Genomic DNA, 19,945 nt, shown 5'->3' on the forward strand with positions numbered 1-19,945 from the left:
GACACAGGAGCCAGCCTGGAAGAGCTTGCAGGGGCCCAGGGGAGCAATTGGAGTGAGAAAATAGCAGTAGTGTTGGATTTTTACCATGGAATAAATAACAATCCATGAGTCCGTACTAATATAAATAAATAAAGTAACAAAGTGGGTGAGAAGGACCAGTGCCCCTTGATGAAGAATCTCCGCTCATGTGGGAGGGAGGTGGGAGATCAAAGCTGGAGCACCTGCTACTGCAGGTGAGACCCCTGACACACTCTCAAATTGGTAGGCAAAGGTTTAAAGAACGGGATATTTGCATAGCTTGAAAGCACCTCCCAAGGGGAAAACAGTAACTTCATAGTGGAGAGACCTGGCAGGTGCCAACCTCAGATCAAAATGAACCTCAGCAGTAATGACACATCCACATCAGACACCCCCGACACCACTCCCTGAGGAGGACATGCCAGTTCTGGGAACATCACACTCATTGTGAAAAAACATCAGACAAACCCAAACAGATGAAACGTGAGGAAAATCTGTAGTTGGTTTTACGCGGATGTCAATCTCTTAGTTTTGATCATTATGCTGTGGCTGCGTAAGAGGTTAGCTGGGTGAAGTGTATGTGGGGACCCTCTATGGCTTTTGCATCTTTTCTCTAAGTCTCCTGTCATTTCAAAGTAAAAACAAAAAAAGAAGACAAGGGTAGCGGCTTCAGGTACAGCTGGACCCAGCACTCAGTGCTATCTGGGCTTGTGGCCCCAACTCTCAACTCCTCCATCAGAACTGTGAGAAATGCCTTCTTTCAGCTTCTAATCCTGCAAAAGGAACTGCATGGTCTTCCCCCAGAAATCCTAAGAGTAGCTGCTGGTGTCTCATGCATGCGAGCTGCATATGGGCCCCCGTTGGTCAGGAACCCATGCTGAGAAGTGCTATGGTTTGAATGTTTGGCTCCCCGCAAACTCCTGTTGAAACTTAATAGCCATTGTAATAGTATTAAGAGGCAGGGCCTTCAAGAGCTGGTCAGGCCATGAGGGCCCTGTCCTCCTGACTGAGTGAATGCTGTTATTGTAGGAGTGGGCTCCTTACAACAGGGCTTGTTTGGCCTCCTCTTGCTCTCTCTACCCCTCTCTGAGCCCTTGTGTTGTGGGATGACACAGCCAGAAGGCCCTCGCAAGGTTCCGGCCCCTCCACCTTGGACCTCCCAGCCTCCCGAACCTTGAGCCAATACATCTCTGCTCATTGTAAATTACCTAGTCTTGGGCATTGTGTTACAGCAGCAAAAAGCAGCCTGCGGCAGTCACCCTGCTAACACCTGCAGCAGCCTGAGGCAGTCACCGTGCTAACACCTGCAGCAGCCTGAGGCAGTCACCGTGCTAACACCTGCAGCAGCCTCCGGGGCTCAGGCCAGTCAGGTCCCTCTGGAAGCAAGTGTGAGGTTGTCGCTTCTGGAAGTGCTAGGGGAGGGTGATCTCCCGGAGGAAATCAGAGTGGTGTTCTACTAGAAGGCCGATGACTCCTGGGTAAAGAGCCAGTGCTCACCTCCGTATCTGCAAGCTCAGTCCCTCGTGGAATCTCCAGGAGCACAAGGGCCATCTCGACAGCTCCATATTCCCAGCACCCGACCCAAGCCTGGCCCGTGATCAGATAAATGCCTAAGTGGGGTGGCATGGACATTTGCACACGTCCAGACTGCTTTATGTTAGAAGATGAGCTGGCATGCCACTAGCTGGTTTTGATGTAAACAACAATTTTGTAAAACCCTGGACTGAATGGGTCTGACTAACGGCTGGTTCTGTGAACTTGAGCCTCAGCGTCCTCCTGTGTCAGAAGAGCACAAACCACTTTCCCAGAGAGGTTATGAAGACAGGAATGACCCTGTGACCCCTTTGCAAAGTATGAAGAACTGTTCCCACTCATGCATGGAGCTGGATCTTCTCAAGTGGGAAACAGGCATGGTAAATAGATACTGTTGTTTCAGCCTGTGTAATCTGGGACCAGTTTATTTTTAAAGCAAGTCTAAAGTTTTTTTCACACTACTGCAATATGGTACATGATAGGAATATTGAAATTTATTAAAAACAAAAGACTTTCTCTAAGTGTCACTTCTAATTTTTATTCAAAAAGCAGATATATCTTAGGTCCTTTAGAGACAGGTGTTTCATACATCAAGAGGCATTGAAAACTGCAGTCACTTGGCCCTTTAAACATTATATTATCAAACTCTTTTATTTACTGAAAAGACAAAATGCTTTGAAAAGTGTCCATGAATCCAACGGTGGTCTGGAGATTCACAAGTGAATTATTTGAATATTTCTAGGAGAGCAACCATAGATTTATGTCCATACTATCTACTGGCCTAACAGTTGCAAGAAATTGTATTAAATGGAAAAATGTGAGAAAGTAAATATCTGCTGCCTGATACTGAAGAGGAAAATTGCTGCTATCTCACCCAAGTAAGGAGCTGCCAATTTTATGGATCATTTCCCTTTCAAAAATGATTGACAGTACCTTTAGGGGGAGTTAGAGGTCTTCCCAAAGGATTCGTTCATTACTATTTATAGAATTCATGTTACAAAGGGCTTTAAAGATGTTTGTCTAATGTTTCATTGCATCCCGGTGAAATAGGAGGCTTTGTCCCTGCGCTATAGAGGGGATAGCCCTGAGAGACCTTGTGGTGGCCCACCATCACTCAGCTCCTGGGAGGCAGCCTTGGGACCCAGGTCTTCCCCTCTTCCCCTCCCCTTGCTGGGGGACACTCATGCCCTCCCCTCCATGGCAGGAGGCCAGTTGTTCCTGGCATGCACTTGGCCGCCCGCCTTTCCCACTGAGGTCTCAGCATTTCTCCTTTCAGTTTCCCCCATGGTGATTTATCGTTGACAGCTTTGGTAAGTTACAATTCATAGACCAAACAATCCGCCTGTTTAGTGTGAACAATTCAGTGGCTTCTCGTATAGTCACAGAGTTGCACAACCATCACCAGTTGATTTCAGGACATTTTCATTGCCTCCAAAAGAAAGCCAGTTCCTGTAACCTATCACCTCCCCCACACAATCACCCTATCTCCCTCAGGCCCAAACATCCACTAATCTACTTTCTGTATCTATTGACTTTCTTTTTTCTTTTTTTTTTTTTTTTTTTGAGATGGAATCTGGCTCTGTCACCCAGGCTGGCATGCAATGGCGCAATTTCAGCTCACTGCAACTTCTGCCTCCCAGGTTCAAACGATTATCCTGCGTCAGCCTTCTGAGTAGCTGGGATTATAGGCATGCGCCACCACACCCGGCTAATTTTTGTGTTTTTTAGTAGAGGTGGGGTTTCACCATGTTGGTCACGCTAGTCTCGAACTCCCGACCTCAGGTGATCCGCCCACCTCGGCCTCCCAAAGTGCTAGGATTACAGGTGTAAGCCACTGCACCCGGCCTGGACTTTCATATAAATGGAATTATGCAATATATGGCCTTTGGTTTTTGTTTGTTTGTTTAAGAAAGAGTGTCTTGCTCTGTCACCCAGGCTGGAATGCAGTGGCACCATCTTGGCTCACTGCAGCCTCAACCTCTTGGGTTCAAGTGATCCTCCAGCCTCAGCCTCTCAAGTAGCTAGGACTACAGGGTGTGTGACCATGCCCAGCTAATTTTTAAATTTTTTGTAGAGACGGGGTCTTGCTATATTACCCAGGCTGGTCTCGAACTCCTGGCCTCAAGCAGTTCTCCCACCTCAGCCTCCCAAAGGCATGAAGCCACCATGCCTGGCCTAATACGTGGCCTTTGTGTCTGACTTCCTTCACTCAGAATAACGTTTTCAAAGTTCATCCGTGGTGTCCCGTGCGTCAGTACTTCATTCCTTCTTAGAGCTGAGTAGTGTTGATTTTAAGTGTAGACCACAGTTTGCTTATCCATCCATAAGTTGGTGGACACTTGGACTGTCTCCACTCTGGCTATTATCAATAATTCTGCTGTGAACATTCGTGTCCCAGTTTTTGTGTGGACACATCTCCTCATTTCTCTTGGGTATATGCCTAGGAGGGGAATTGCTGGGCAATATGGGAATTCCATCTTTAGCTGTTTGGGGAACTGCTAGACTGTTGTCCAAAGCGGCTGTGCCATTTTACATTCCCGCCAGCAGTGTACCAGGATTCTGATTTCTCCACACCCTCAACAACACCTATAATCTTTCTGATCGTGCCATTCTAGTGGGTGTCACATGGTATCTCAGCATTTCTCCCTAGACCCAATCAATACAAAAATGATCTCACTTCCAGATCCTGAAGGTTAGAGATAAGACTTATAGTCAAACACCTGTAGAATCCGAGAGTTGGGAGGGCAAACGTAGGGAGCAGCCATGACTCCTGGGACAGAGAGCCCGAGGAAGAGCCCCTCCTCAGGGCTAAGTCCAGACCTTGCTGGAGATAGCATGGCCCTGGCCCGGCAGAGAAGTCCCTGTGGAGAACTTGCTGGAATGTGACCCCCAGGGATGCCAGGGAAGTTGTGCACAGGGAGGTGTCTTGCTGAAGGCACTGCATGATGAGACTTCCCCAGGAGGGTGTCAAGGGAAATGTTGGCTTCCAGATGCTGCTGGCCACCATGTTTCCAAGAGCACGGGTGGCTACAGGAGCTCCTCTGCAGGAAGCTGTCCACGAGGGGCATGTTCTGCTTTGTCCCTCCAGGGCTGCAGTGCGAGGCTGCCTCATTCTGGGAATCGTCATAGGATTACCTACACATACAATCCGTGCTTTAAAATATCAGCTTAATTAATTACAGTCTGCTTTGCTGACTATTTTGACTCGTAGGTCGGAACTTGGATGGAAAAAAAAGGCGCCATTGCCCAGACCTCTCATGCCCAGCACTGACTAGAAAGGAGGGAAGAAATTGGAATACCTCTGCTCCCTGGTGCCTGTCCTGGGGTCATCCCTCAGGGTCTTCAGCAGCAGATGTTCCCCCCCTCTCCTAAGTCCTCCCTAAGCCTTGCAGCTAGTCCTCTCAGGGAGGTTTTTTTGTCCTAAAAAAAAATTTGATAGCAATCGTTTCACATGCTTGTGTAACCCAGATCTCCCTCAGGGGTCTTTGCATTCATCAACAAACAGTTCCAGGAGATGCTGCTTTGGGAGCCTTTTCCCTGTGGCCAAAAGCAAAAGCCTGTCCTGTATCAAGTTCAGGCCACAGCACGAAGTTGGCCAGTGAGAAAAACATCATAATCTTGTCTGATGTAGAAAAAGACAGAACTTGTTGTGCCACATTCTTAACCTAGAAGAGAGTCAGCTCAGTGAGCCCTTCTGACCTGAAGGAACAGTTAACTCCCCCATGTGACTTAGAGAAAGTCAAGTTCATCCTTTGCTTGTTATTTTTTGGTGTCTGGGCCAGATAAGTCATGCTAGAAATGTTCAGGATCCTTAACCAACAGTGTATTAATCAGTGAGTATAAGTCTAAGCTACTGTGACCAAACTGATCAAGGCTTCTATGGGGTGAAGGTTTACGCATTTGCTCTTCACACAGAAGTCTGAGCAGCAAGTTCAGGGCTGCTTTGGGGGATCCTCTATCATTTGGGACCTGGATTCCTTCCATTATGAGCCTCTTCCTTCCTCAGTTTTATCTCACAGGCCAAGATCTCCGCACCAGCTCCTGCTGGAGCCTCCAGTGGGAAGGAGGAAAAGAGAGGACAAGACATGATCCCCCCATTTAAAGGCACAAGCCACAATTGAAAGTTTCGACCCCTTGCCTCTACTCTCCAGAAAACAGTCAGACAGCCACATCCAACTGTATGAGAGGATGAAAATATGCCTAGCTAAAAATTCTACGTAGGAGAGAGAGAACAGATGTTGGAAAACAATAATTGGTTTTTTGCAAATTGGATGTCAACCTTTAAGTTCCTCTATTACATCAATTATACCATGACACCTGCCCCAAGGAAAACAAATAGAAAAAAAAAAAAAAAAAAAGAAAAGTCATCCAATTTGGAAAGGAAAAAGCAAAATTTTCTGTTTGCAAATGCTATGATCTTACTTATAGAAAACCCCAGAACAACTCCACCAAAATACTCTTGGAACTAATGAATAGTTCACTTACTAAATGAACTCAGTAAAGATTTTGAATACAAAATCAATACATAAAAATTAGTTGCACTCCTATACACCAAAAATAAATTACTCAAAAAGAAATTAAGAAAATGATTTTATTTACAATAGCATCAAAAAGAATAAAATACTTAGGAATAAATTTAACCAAGGAGATGAAAGATCTGTATACCAAAAACTGTAAGACATTGATGAAAAGGAAGATACAAATGTAAAGGTATCCCACGTTCATGGATTGGAAGAATTAATATTTTTACAGTATCCATAGTACCCGAGGTGATCTACAGAGTCAGTGTAATTCCTGTCAAAATATCAGTGGCATTTTTCACAGATAGAAAAAAAAATCCTAAAATTTATATAGAATCACGGAAGACCACAAATAGCAAAAGAAACCTTGAAAAAGAGAACAAAGCTGGCAGCATCACACTACCTGACTTCAAAGTGTACTATAAAACTGTAGTAACCAAAATAGGGTACTGGCATAAAAACAGACATTTACACCAATGAAACAGAATGGAAAGCCCAGAAATCAATTCAAACACTTACAGCCAGCTGATTTTCAACAAAGGTGCCAAGAACATACGGGAAAGGACAGTCTCTTCAATAAATAACAATGGGAAAACTAGATATCCATATACAGAAGAATGAAATTGGACCTTTATCGCACACCATATACAAAAATCAACTCAAAATGGATTGAAGACTTAAATATAAGATTTGAAACCATAAGACTCTTAGAACACAGAAGAAAAGTTTCATGACATTGGTCCTGGCAATGATTTTTTGGCAATGATCCCAAATGCATAGGTAACAAAAGAAAAAATAAACAATTGGGACTTCATTAAACTAAAAATTTTCTGCTCAGCAAAAGAAACAACAAAATGAGAAGGCAACCTATGGAATAGGAGAAAATATTTGCAAACCACATATCTGATAAGGGGGTTAACCTGCAAAATATATAAGGAACTCACACAACTCAGTAGCAAAAAAAACAAAACAAAACAAAACAAAAAAACAGAAACAAACAAAAGTAACTCAATTTTGAAAATGGACAAAAGACCTGAATAGACATTTTTCCAAAGAAGATATACAAATGACTAACAAGTATATTAAAAAAATACTCAATATCACTAATCATCAGAGAAATGCAAATCCAAACCACAATGAGGTATCACCTCACACCTGTTAGTATGGCAAAGACAAGAGATAATAAGTGTTGGAGATGACGTAGAGAAAAAGGAACCCTTGCACACTGTTGGTGGGAATGTAAATTAGTGCAGCCATTATAAAGATTTCTCAAAACACTAAAACTAGAACTACCATATGATCCAGCCTTGTTGCTTCTGTGTATTTATCCAAAGGAAATGAAATCAGTATGTCAAAGAAATGTCTGCACCCCCATGTTCATTGCAGCATTAGTCACAATAGCCAAGATAGGGAAACAACTAAACGTCCATCGGCAGATGAATGGATAAAGAAAATGTAGTCTATATACACAATGGACCACTATGCAGCCAGATAGAAACAAGGGAATCCTGTTATTTGTGACAACATAGATGATCTTGGAGACTTTAGGCTAAGTTAAATTAAGCCAGACACAGAAATACAATGCTGTTAAATCTCACTTCTATGTGGAATCGAAAGTCAAACTCATAGAAACAGACTAGGATGGTGGTTGTCAGAGGCTGGAGGGTGGGGGAATGAGATGGTGAGCATAAGGTACAGACTTTCAGTTACAAGATAAACAAGTGCTGGGGATTTACTGTACAGGAGCGGTGGTGATGGTGTGTTCATTCATTTGATTGGGATAATCATTACACAATGTATACATATATCAAATGATTACATTTGACACCTTGAATATATACAATCTTTATCTGTCAACTAAATTTTTTAAAGTATATATAACAGATAGAGGAAAGACTCATGGAACACACTTTGTTATCAATTTTTCAAAGCAAACTCACCATGTGCATCAGCCCCGAAGCTGTGGGAAGCATGCGGCATGGGGCGAGAAAGCAGTCCTGGTAAATGGTGCTCACGGCCCTCCTGTTCCTTTCACAATTGCACAATCAGGAGGCAACTGTGGACCCTCTCCGGCTCGCAGGGCCCCCTGGGCAGGTGGTTCCTCGTTGATGACTCTTCAGTATCATAAGACACCTGCGTGTAGTAGAATCTGTTACTACTCTACATGGTAAGGGAGTGGAGTTTTCACTCACGCAGAATTCTGTCAGTCTGAGTTTCCTCAAATGGCCTTTGATAGGAGGCTGGTTCGACAGACAGGTGCCAACTCAAAAGAAACAGTGGTTTAGTCACAGTAGAAGTTCCTCAGAACAACAGATGGTTATGACCAAACCCCACCCAAAAGGGCGCAGAGTGGGCTTTGAGTGAGATGTTCGCATGAGATGGTCCTGTGGCCTGAACCCCTGGGGTCTGGGAGACCAGCCAGGGTGAGGCTGCTGGAGCCACGCAGGAGGAGGTCAGGGCCTGGACGCCCTATGGAGTGGAAAAGACCGGGAGATCCGAAGCCCCATCCAATCCTCGGATCTTGCATCTTGCTTTCTGCTAATGGGCACCCCTTCTGAGAAGACGGGTTTCCTACTTGCCCTTGTTGCAGCCCCATCCCCACCCAGAAGCCTCCACTTCCTCTGCCTATCCCTGTTTCTCATCTGCCCATCTGAAATCGGGTGATTTCTCTGGGAGTGGGCCTCGCCGCAGGCCTTTTTTTAAGCTCCCAGGTGATTCTAGCATGCTTCCCGCTGGAGGGCCCGCCCTCTCCAGTCCCACCTGCCCTCCAGGAAGGCTCACCTCCTCCAGCTCCCCACGTCTGCCCCAGGATCTGCCCCAGCATCTGCCCAAAGCGTCCTCTTCCATGTTCAAACCCAGGACTTCTGTCCACGTGAGTGACTTAACCGTTAGCTGCATGCTGCTGGGCCATTTCATACATGTCTTGTCTCCTTGAAGGCAGGGCTTGGGCACTTGATCAACCATTGTACCCAACGCAGGGCAGCACCCAAGATGCACTCGTGAAATCTCACTGAGGTGGACAAGGCCTGGGGGAGTCTGGGGTGAGCTGGAATCATGTCAGCTCCTGTTCATTGTGCACCTACTGTGTACAGTACTGTGTACTCGGCCCTGCGACGAGTGTGATACACACTGTTGCCACTGCCCGGACAGGGCTCCCAGAGGGCAAGGTCACAGGGTGCAGCCCACACCTGGGTTTGCCACTTCTGGGAAAGCTTCCAAGAGAGAAGGAAAAGCTGGATTTCTGTGAGGTTACAGAGAGTTGAAGGGACAGACAGGAGAGTGTGTGTGGAGATTTATTTTCCCAGAACTTGAATGGAAGCTGTTACTGTCAACTGCATCTCTTAAGAGCCCTCTTGGACATGTTTTAATGTCCCAAGACAGGGCAAAAGGTCTGTTTTCATCTCTAATCATAACAATAAACAGCTTTGCCTCATTGAACCCAGAGAAGGTAGGTAACTTTCTCCTCTTTCCAGGGAAGTAAATGGGAGACTTGGAGAGGTGGTTCCCATCGGCTCTGTTTGAGTCCTGGAGTCAGGGAGGACTCTTTGCAGACCAAAGCATGGAGTTTCCAGTGCTGCAGGATTCACAGACTGATCGGCATCGTGTTGCATCATTACACAGATCCTTGGTGGCAGTAGCTTGGTCTAGATGGTTGAGGAAGAGGAGAAAATGGAAGCTGGTGAATACCGCTGAGGGAGCAGATCTTTCCCTCCCTCCTGGGAGTACAGGCTGCCTGAGGTCCATTTCTCTCTCCACAGGGTGTGACTGGAGGGCGCCACATGCTTGTGCTACACCAGATACAGAAAGATGCCACACTGCAGGGAAAAGGGCCCCAGGCATGCTCAGGAAGACTTCATGAGCCCCAACTAGCTGGGATAACGAGTTCCAACTCTGCCACTCCAGAGGTTTCTTCATTGGTAAAAAGTATTTGTCCTTTCTTTCAACAGTTACAGAGTAACTCCAGTGTGTGAATCCCTGCAACAGTTATCAAGAGAGAAATGATGCAAAAGAAGACTGCTTGTAAGTGAGTAAAGTGCCACCTGGGGAGTGATGATGCCTTATGAAAGGTATGGAAGGTGCTAGCAGATCTGGCTGAAGAATCGTGATAGGATTTTGACCAAGCGAGGTCTGTAAATGGGGCATGTCATTGGCACAGAGCTTATTTACCAGGCACAGACCTAGGATGTATTTCTCTCTGCCAACGTGGTGTACATCATACTCCGCCGACAGACGCAGGTGGTGGCCTCTGACACAGCAAAGTTAGAGGAAAAACTAGCTCCAGGCATTGCCCCTCATACTCTTCAATGGAAACCTGGGAAGCTGAAAAGCACAGCCTAGCTTAGGTTCACCTGTGTTATGAGTAGGGAACCCAGAGTAGCTTCTTGGTCTGTCTCTCTCCCTCTCTGTCTTTCCCCGTCTCTCTCTCCACCACCATCTCTCTCTCCTCTCTCCCCTCTCTTCTCTCCACTGTCTCCCAGATTTAACTGGCATTGAGATGAAGATCTGTGAAGATGAAAGACTGAGAAGGCAAAATAATTGGAATTCTTGTAGGAGCACTTTCCCCTGGACCTGTGTTTGGCTTCCGTTCTTGTTAATATCCGTTGGAGTCTTTCCTTCCTTCCTTCCAAACTATATTAGTAATAGAATCAAATGTCTTCTTTTGTAATCAACTAACAAAACATTTTTTAAACTTGTATTTATTTATTTTTAATTTTTATAAAGATGGGGACTCACTCTGTTGCCCAGGCTGGTCTCCAACTCCTGACAAGGAATCCTCCTGCCTCAGCTTCCCAAAGTGCTGGGATTCTAACAAAATATTTGAGCCAGCTCTGTTTTCCTCTTTCCTCTTTTCTAGAAAAAAAATTATTGTGAGGAACACTCATATCTCACGTATTTTCTGCAAGGAAAGAGTAAAGTGCATTTGACAGAGGCTGGGAAAGAGGAATTCTCTAATCTGAATTAGAGGCTGGGAAAGAGGAATTCTCTGATCTGAATTATGTGGGCTTTTGAAGCCCTGGGCTCGCCCCTGCGCTATGCTCTTGCCAGAGGTGACCTCGGCTGGGTAGGGGCAAGGTTTTCCACTGATGACTGCAGGCAGCAGGGCCCCCACCCTCCTAGGATCACAGCCCACACCTGGGCCCAGCCTCACCCTCTCCTTCCTTTCCAGCCCTCGGAATTCTGAGTATGATCCCAGCAACTTGGCCTTTGGGAGAAGGGCCAGGCCCACTTCCTGGGAGCCGCTGTGCTGGTCCTGGAGCTCAAGGAGCCTGGCCCGGCAAGTGTCAGGGAAAGGGTGTCAGGATGGGGAGGGGGTGCAGAGACGCAGCTGGTGGAGATGCTGCCCCTCTGCAAGGGAGAGGGGCCCGGCCCTGATAGCCACAGCTAGCCTCAACTAGCTGGGATAATGAGTTCCAACTCTGCCTTTCCAGAGGTTTCTTTGTTGGTAACAATTATTTGATTATTTGTCCTTTCATTCAGCAAACAGTTACAGAGTAACTCTCCAGTGTGCCAATCCCTGCAAGAGTTATTCAGAGAGAAATGATGTAAAAGAATCCCAGTCCCCCAGAAAAGCCCCGGGACCCCTTAACCCAAGGCTCTGGCCTGTGCCCTGCTGCCTCCTTTTCTCTACTATCCCCTGACCTTCCCACCAAAATTTATATCTTGACATCCTAACCCCCAAGACCTCAGAATGTGACCTTCTATGGAGATAGGGTCACTGCAGATCAGATTACTTATCTTTAGATAAGGTCACATGGGCATAGGGTGGACCCCTGATTACACACAACTGTGTCCTTATGAGAAGGGAAAATCTGGACACACACATACACACACAGGGAGAACGTCATAAGAAGATGAGGGCAGAGATCGGGTGATGCTTCTACAAGACAAGGGACGCCAAGGACAGCCAGCAGCCACGTGTGTTGAGGCCTGGAACATGCCCTTCCTGCTCAGCCTCAGGAGAAGCCTGCCCTGCCCACACCTTCATCTCAGACTTCTAGTCTCCAGAATTGAGACCAATTTCTGTTGCTTAAGCCACCCAGTGTAGGGTACTTTGTTAGAGCAGATGTTGGGGCTCAGAAGCCAATACCCCAAAATATGGTGCTTTGTTCAAGCTGAACTGAAGAGGAGCTTCAAGACCTCTCGGCTCCACCACCCCCACCATCTCTCCTGGAGTTCCTTAAGTGTCCTTAACTCCTTCAAGTCTGACCCACCAAAGAAGAAAGGAATGACCTCTAGTCCCTTCCCTGAGTTTTCGTTAACTGAACCTATATCTCAGGAAGGAAGGCTGACACCAAACACGCCGGACAGACTTGTCAAGACCATTGTCTGCTCTGGGGTCCAGCAGACTTGACCGAAGACCGTGGCGTGCTCTTCAAACCCACCTAATCCTCCCTCGTGAGCACTGATTGCCCTCAGCTGAAGTCCTCTTTTCTCCTCGCATAACCTGTTGCCCCAGGATCTAAGCCGCTACTCCTCGTGGAACCTCAAGAGGGTGTCTCAGCTTCCCAACCCCACTGGGGATTGGTCCTTCATTCTGAAGGCTCCCATGTCACATAAAACTAGGATCAAATCAATCTGTATGCCTTTTCTCCAATTCAACTGCCTTTTGCAAGTTGATTTTGCAGCGAACCTTCAGAGAGCGGGGAAAACTCTCCCCTCGGCCCCTACACAGCCCTAGGAAGCTAATCCTCGGCCTAACATTCCATCACAAGGACCCACAGCCACAGCGTGTGGGGGCCCGTCACGTGAGGGGGCTGTGCCACTGGCTCAGATCTGCCTGCTGGCCAGGGCCCTACTCCCTCTCAGAGATGACACACACGTGCCCCCAAAGAAGAACCCGGGGAGTCACAGGCCGGGCCAGGCTTCTGGCTTCCAGTGACATCACATGACTTTGGGGCCACTGCCTCATCCCGTATCTGCGCATATGAGATGCATTGTCTCTTCCTCTGCAGTTGAGCTGAATGAATACCTCCGAAGCTGCTTTGTTCTCCAGATGTGAATAGCTCCACTATACCAGCCTTGTCTTCCTTCTGGGGGACAACGTGTGGGTCAGGGCACAGAGAGATATTTAATGTCACCGTCTCGGGGCTTTGATGGGACTCCCTCTGCCACATTTTTTGGAGGTTATGAAAGTTGCTAGAGGCTTCAGAACTCCAGCCTAATGGATCCCAAACTCGGGAGAATGGTGAGTAGGACCTCCACCATCAGAGTCCGTGCATTGGGCGCCAGACGTCCATTTGTCCCGGGAGCACGTGTGTTAAGCCCAGGCGGGCAGGGCAGGCACCCAGTGTGGCCCCAGATGCTGCTCCTCATGGTGTTCTTAGGTGCTGTCTTGGCCGAGGAATGTGGTATTTGGAATTATATTTTATCAGTAATGCTTTTGGGTGGTTGTGTGTTCTTAACAATAATTAAATGGCATTATTGTCAAGTAGTTCATATTCAAATTGTTCATGAACTCAGTCTTCTTAAATCAATTTTTTTCTGTACTTTTTCTCTTTAAAAAAAACGAGTTTGCTTCCTGGAAGAATTTGCCTAAATAATGGTAACAGACAGTGTGCTGTTTGTCCTGGTTCCAGGTTCCTGGCTTAAGGGCTAGCTTGCAAGAACTAAATCACCGGGCTAAATCACCCCAGGCCTTTCTCAGCGAGGTTTCCATGGCTCAGGTGCAAACCTGAGTGTGGGTGTGGCAGGAAGGATTCTTTCTAGGAAAACAAGCAGGCAGGTACCTTTGGCTGTGAGGTTTTGTGGGGTTGTGTCCCAGACTACTTGGAAAGATAAAATTCATGGATCCTTTTTATTTCTATTGCAAACACACACATACACACACACAGAAATTTTCAGAATTTTGTGGAAGGTTGATACGTAGAAGACTCTCAAAAGACCCTCAAAGGACATACTGATACAAATGCATGCAAACACAAAGCTACAGACACAGTGAGAAGGCAGGCGGCGACCTGACCACAGCCGGATTCTAGAAGTGGGCTTTGCCCACCTGCAAGACCATGAGATTCCCAGACCATGCTGCAAAATCACTGCTCTGAGAGAAAGAACCTCACCCTGTGGTCTGGCTATGCTTTCCATTGCTGACTTTTTTTTTTTTTAAGCACCCATGACTGGCCAGGGCACTGGGATGGGGGTTAGAAGAGGACATTTCACTGAATACTGTCTTACTTTAAAAAATTTTAAAACTGTGTCATGATAGTATCTACTCAAAACATTAAAGTTAAAAGCAATATGAAAGAAAATAATTTCCCTGGCTGGGCATGGTGGCTTATGCCTGCAATCCTAACACTTTAGGAGGCCAAAGCAAGAGGATCACCTGAGCCCAGGAGTTCAAGACTGGCCTGGGCAACATAGTGAGACCCTGACTCTACAAACAGTTTTAAAAGTAGCCAGGCAGGGTGGAGCATGCCTGTGGTCTCAGCTACTCAGGAGACCAAGGTGGGAGGATGGCTTGAACCTGGGAGGTCGAGGCTACAGTGAGCCATGATTGCGCCACTGCACTCCAGCCTGGGAGGCAGAGTAAGACCCTGTCTCAAACAAAAAAGAAAGGAAATATTTTGTTTTGGACTCAGTAGAATACCCTTTGATACGAAAGAGAGGAAGAGATTGTAATATATATTTTCCCCTTTGCTATTCTTTTACTTTTTTTTTAACTTTTATTTTAGGTTTAGCGGTACATGTGCAGGTTTGTTACATAGGTAAATTTGTGCCATGGTGATTTGTTGCACAGATTATTTAATCACCCGGGTATTAAGCCTAGTACTCATTAGTTATTTTTGCTGATCCTCTCCCTCCTCCCATCCTCCACCCTCCAATAGGCCCCAGTGTGTGTTGTTCTCCTCTATGTGTCCATGTGTTCTCATTATTTAGCTCCCACTTACAAATGAGAACATGCAGTATCTGGTTTTCTGTTCCTGCGTTAGTTTGCTAAGGATGATGGCCTCCAGCTCCATTCATATTCCTGCAAAGGACATGATCTCATTCTTTTTTATGGCTGCATAGTATTCCCCATGGTGCAGATGTACCACATTTTCTTTACCCAGTCTGTCATTGATGGACATTTAGGCTGATTCCATGTCTTTGCTATTGTGAATAGTGCTGCAGTGAACATTCACATGCATGTGTCTTCATAGTAGAATGATTTATATTCCTCTGAGTATATAACCTAGTAATGGGATTACTGGGTCAAATGGTAGTTCTGTTTTTAGCTGTTTGAGGAATTGCCACACTGCTTTCCACAATAATTGAACTAATTTACACTCCTACCAACAACGTATAAGTTTTCCCTTTTCTCTGCAACCTCACTTGCATCTGTTATTTTTTGACTTTTTAATACAGTTGTTTGACTGATGTGAGATGGTATCTCATTGTGGTTTTGATTTGCATTTCTCTAATGATCAGTGATATTGAGCTTTTTTTCATATGCTTGTTGGCTACATGTATGTCTTCTTTTGAAAAGTGTCTGTTCATGTCCTTTGCCCAGTTTTTAATGGGATTGTTTGTTTTTTCTTGTAAATTTGTTGAAGTTCCTCGATACTGGATATTAGACCTTTGTCTGATGCATAGTTTGCAAATATTTTCTCCTATTCTGTAGGTTGTCCATTTACTCTGTTGATAGTTTCTTTTACTGTGCAGAAGCTCTTAAGTTTAATTAGATTCTATTTGTCAATTTTTGCTTTTGTTGCAATTGCTTTTGGGTCTCTGTCATGAAATCTTTGCCTGTTCCTATGTCCAGGATGGTATTGCCTAGGTTGTCTTCCAGGGTTTTTAGAATCTGGGGTTTACGTTTAAGTCCTTAATCCATCTTGAGTTGATTTTTGTATATGATGTAAGGAAGAGGTCCAGTTTCAATCTTCTGTATATGGCTAATGGCTAGCCAGTTATCCGAGCATCATTTATTGAATAGGGAGTCCTTTTCCATTGCTTGTTTTGGTCGCTATTGCTGACTTATTACCATCACTTTTTCTAATACTGAGAGAGAAAAGAAAGTCATCAATTCTATTCTTGGGATCTTGAGCCCAAGATTGGGCAAACTCTTTCTTTTACTGTGACACAGATCAAATGCCCACGAACAGCCAGGGTGGATCCCTGGCTGTGGCCCAGGGGGACTGGATAAGGTCTGGGGAGCTGGACCACAAGATGCAGTGGGGGCTCTGTGCTGCGGGCACTCACCCTTTGGATGGGGCACGTGCAATCAGCATGTGTGATGTGCCTCCTGTGTGCTCTAGTGCCCAGGCGCAGTCACTCTGGGCAAACAGTGATACCTGGGATGTGGACTCTGGGACCAGGAAGCTCCTCTTGGGAGAATGAACCAGGTCATACATCACTACACTTTGTCCACACTCCTTGTTTCTTCCACAAAAAGCGGCATTCTTGTTAAAACCATAGAGTAGAACTTCTAGCTGCTGAAGACAAAAGGCAAAGTACAATTTAGACGAAGGTGAGAAGTTACCCATCCATTACAATTTATTGCCTTTTTCACTAAATCCCAAACTCAGGTTTTTGTTTTTTTTTTCTCTCAAACTTTAGTGTGAGCAGTTTTAGGGTAGAGGCCCAGGAATCTGCACTTTAAAGCCATCGTTCAGTGGCTTTTAGTATATTCACTGACATGTGCAACCATCACCACTATCAATTTTAGAACATTTTCCTCACCTCAGAAAGAAACCCATACCCTTTAGCTATGACCCTCCTATTCGCCCCTCCCTCACCTTATCCTTAAACAACTACTAACCTGTTTTCTGTCTCTATAGATGTCCCTATTCTGGACTTTCATATGAATGGTATCATACAATATGTGGCCTCTTGTGACTGGCTTCTTTCACTTAATGTAATGTTTTCAAGGTCCATTCATGTCATAGCATATATCAGGACTGCATTCCTTTTCATGGCCAAATAATACTCCATTGTGTGATATGCCACATTTTGTATTTATCCATTTGTTTGTTGGTGGACATGTGGGTTGTATCCACCATTTGGCTGTTATGAATAATGCTGTTATAAACATTTGTGTCCCAGTTTTTGTGTGGACATGTATTTTCATTCCTCCAGGGTGTGTACCTGGGAGTGGAATTGCTGGTCGATATGGTAGCTCCGTGGATCGGTGTCTGAGGAACTGCTAGACTGCTTTCCATGCTGGCTGCACCATTTTGCATCCTCACTAGCAGTGTATGAGAGCTCCAATTTTTCCACATCCTCAAAACACTTGTTATCTGACTTTGTGATTCCCAGCATCCTCTGGGTGGGAAGTGGTGTCTGGTTGTGGTTTGATCTGCATTTCCCAATGCCTAATGATACTGAACATTTTTTCATTCAATTCTTGGCCAAAAGATCTACCACTTTAACCATGATCCTCCACCTCACCCCAGTCAAGGGATTCTGACAGAGAACCTATCGCCTTTGAGAACATTTTCAACTTCGAGTATAAAAAGTCTCACTAGATTTTCTTGGCTTTTCCAGGGTGTATCTCTTGCTCCAAGGTTCTGAACCTAAGCCCAGTTCTTATTTAATCTAGGGTTCAGCTTATTTCTAAGTAATCAATTCTGCTGTTGATTTGCACAAGGTAGGAGCTGGCATTCTCTGTCAAGCAGCCTGTTAAAGCTAAGCAGGGAGAGATTATGGCCAGAAAATACATGGGCATTCACTGCAAACACTGTCTTCCTGCAACAAGGTTTCTCTCGCCTCTCAAAAAAAAAAAAAAAAAAAAAAAAAAAAAAAAAAAAAAAGCCTTCCCTATCAGCAGGGATTTGACTAAGGAGATCTACACCTGTTTGTTCCCACCAGCTTTTAGTTCTTTATATTAATAGGCTCCCAACTTACGACGGAAGGATGCAGGCTTTTCCCAGAGCCTGGATTTCTAAGTAGGTGCGTGCTAATTTTCCGCCATCCGCTTCTCCTGCACACGGTCTCACGAAGGGTCTGAGGATGCAGGACTGCCAGGTGGGCTCTTTCCCAGCTCCCAGAGGCTTCCTCATCTCTCATCCCCAGTGCCAGCAAGTGCTGGAGGGAGCTCTCCTGAGCATGAGGCATTTGGATCCTTCCTTGGCCAGCACTGCTCATCCGCAGCCAGGGAGTTTCCCCACCTGCAGGATTCCTCCAACCAAACGCCTTGTTAGTGTTGTTGGTGCAGATGGGCCCCCAAGCACCACCACGTGCTCCTGAGCAGCAAGTGGTTCCTGGGATTAGTGGCGTGACCCCAAGTGCGGAGGCCATGAGCTCAGGTTGGCCCAGGATACTGCCTGCTTGCCAAGGCTCAGCCTGCCCCTAACCCTGCTCTCTCATTTTAATGGAAAGTTTCAAACATGCACAAACATAGACAGATGAGGATAGTGAGTCCCCATGTGCCTATCAGCCAGTTCCAACAATTACCAACACGTGGCCCATCTTGTTTCAGGAGAGCCCCTCCCAGGACCCCCACTCTCAGCATCCAGATAATCCTACAGCAAATTCCAGACATTGCATTATTGCATCTGTAGATTGTTCAGCAGATATCTTGAAGGTGAGCACATGTGTGTATATCAACAATACCATTAACACACTATAAAATAGCAATAATTCCTTTAGATCAACAAATATACAACCTACAACCTGTGGTCAACTTTATCATATTGTCCCATAAAAATATTTTTACCATTGGTCTTTCAAATCAGAATCTAAATAGGATCTACACTTTACATTTGTTTGGTATAAATCTTTTTTTTTTTTTTTTTTTTTGAGATGGAGTCTGGCTCTGTTGCCCAGGCTGGAGTGCAATGGCGTGATCTCAGCTCACTGCAACCTCCGCCTCCTGGGTTCAAGCGATTCTTCTGCCTCAGCCTCCCTTTTAGCTGGGATTACAGGTGCCCACTGCCACACTCGACTAATTTTTGTATGTTTTAATAGAGGCAGAGGTTTCACCATGTTGGCCAGGCTGGTCTCAAACTCCTGACCTCAGGTGATCCACCCGCCTCATCCTCCCAAAGTGTTGGGATTACAGGTGTGAGCCACCACATCTGGCTTCTGCCCTGAATTTCTGATCTGACCTTGAGTGCCTGGAATGGGCACCCTGCCTCAGCCTGGCCCCCTGTACATGACATAAGAGGGAATGGCAGCAGCTGTCTTGGGGAACCTCAGTGAGGATTGGAGGGCAAGTCGAGAAAGGACAGCTGTGTTTAGATGTGTGGGGGTGTAACCTACTCATCCTGGCTATGTGATCCCAGGCAGTCTCTTGACTGTGGGAGGTGTAACCTACTCATCCTGGCTGTGTGATCCCAGGCAGTCTCTTGACCCCTCTAGTGCTTCAGGTCACTTGTCTGTGAAATGGAGCCACAGTGGCTCTGCCTCACTGGATTTTCAGAGTGATTGGTGACGTCGTGGCTGTGAAGTGCTGGGCTCAGTGCCTGCCCTCCATGCGTGTGAAGACGCAATAAAGATGTAAGTGTGACCTTACTGAAAATGGACACGACTTCTGTTAATCAACCAATCACATGATGTGTGGAATCCCTAACTCACTCCAGCACTAGAGTCTGAGGAACGCTGCAAACATCAAATTTCAGATCTGGCTTCTAATGAAGTGATGCCGATTTTCTTGTATCGTGGGTGGTTTAGCACAGACTGCTACAGACATGAAATGCTAGTTCCAGACACCCACTAGCAGCGTTCTGGGAGAGCCCTGCGAGTTGTTGGGCACTGGAACACGCTTTTCTGTGGTTCACAACGGAAACTTGTAGATTCTGAAAGTGGAGGGGGAATGGGGCTGCAGTTGGGAGCCATCACCCGCTGGGGGCGCACAGTGAGTGCAGCCCCCGTCATGGGCTCTGCCGACGCACCTGGGGAAGGAGATGGGAGGCGTGCAGAGGCACCGTTTAGCTGCCACAGGAGCTGCCAGGAAAGGC

At 46.0% G+C, this 19,945-nt stretch overlaps 1 protein-coding gene across 2 annotated transcripts in view; it reads left to right on the forward strand.

The window, feature by feature from the left end:
* The first annotated feature begins 11,638 nt into the window (after window positions 1-11,638).
* The window catches only part of CNDP1 (carnosine dipeptidase 1), a 57,235-nt gene continuing 48,928 nt past the window's right edge, over window positions 11,639-19,945 (forward strand). Inside the window, exon 1 of one of the 2 annotated variants that reach the window (XM_024235714.3) lies at window positions 11,639-13,257. In XM_024235714.3, the coding sequence (XP_024091482.3) occupies window positions 13,234-13,257 (24 nt within the window). In that variant the 5' untranslated portion in view covers window positions 11,639-13,233. 2 annotated transcript variants of the gene reach the window in all.

Source organism: Pongo abelii, chromosome 17 (genome assembly GCF_028885655.2).
Source record: "Pongo abelii isolate AG06213 chromosome 17, NHGRI_mPonAbe1-v2.0_pri, whole genome shotgun sequence".
Classification (NCBI taxonomy): domain Eukaryota; kingdom Metazoa; phylum Chordata; class Mammalia; order Primates; family Hominidae; genus Pongo; species Pongo abelii.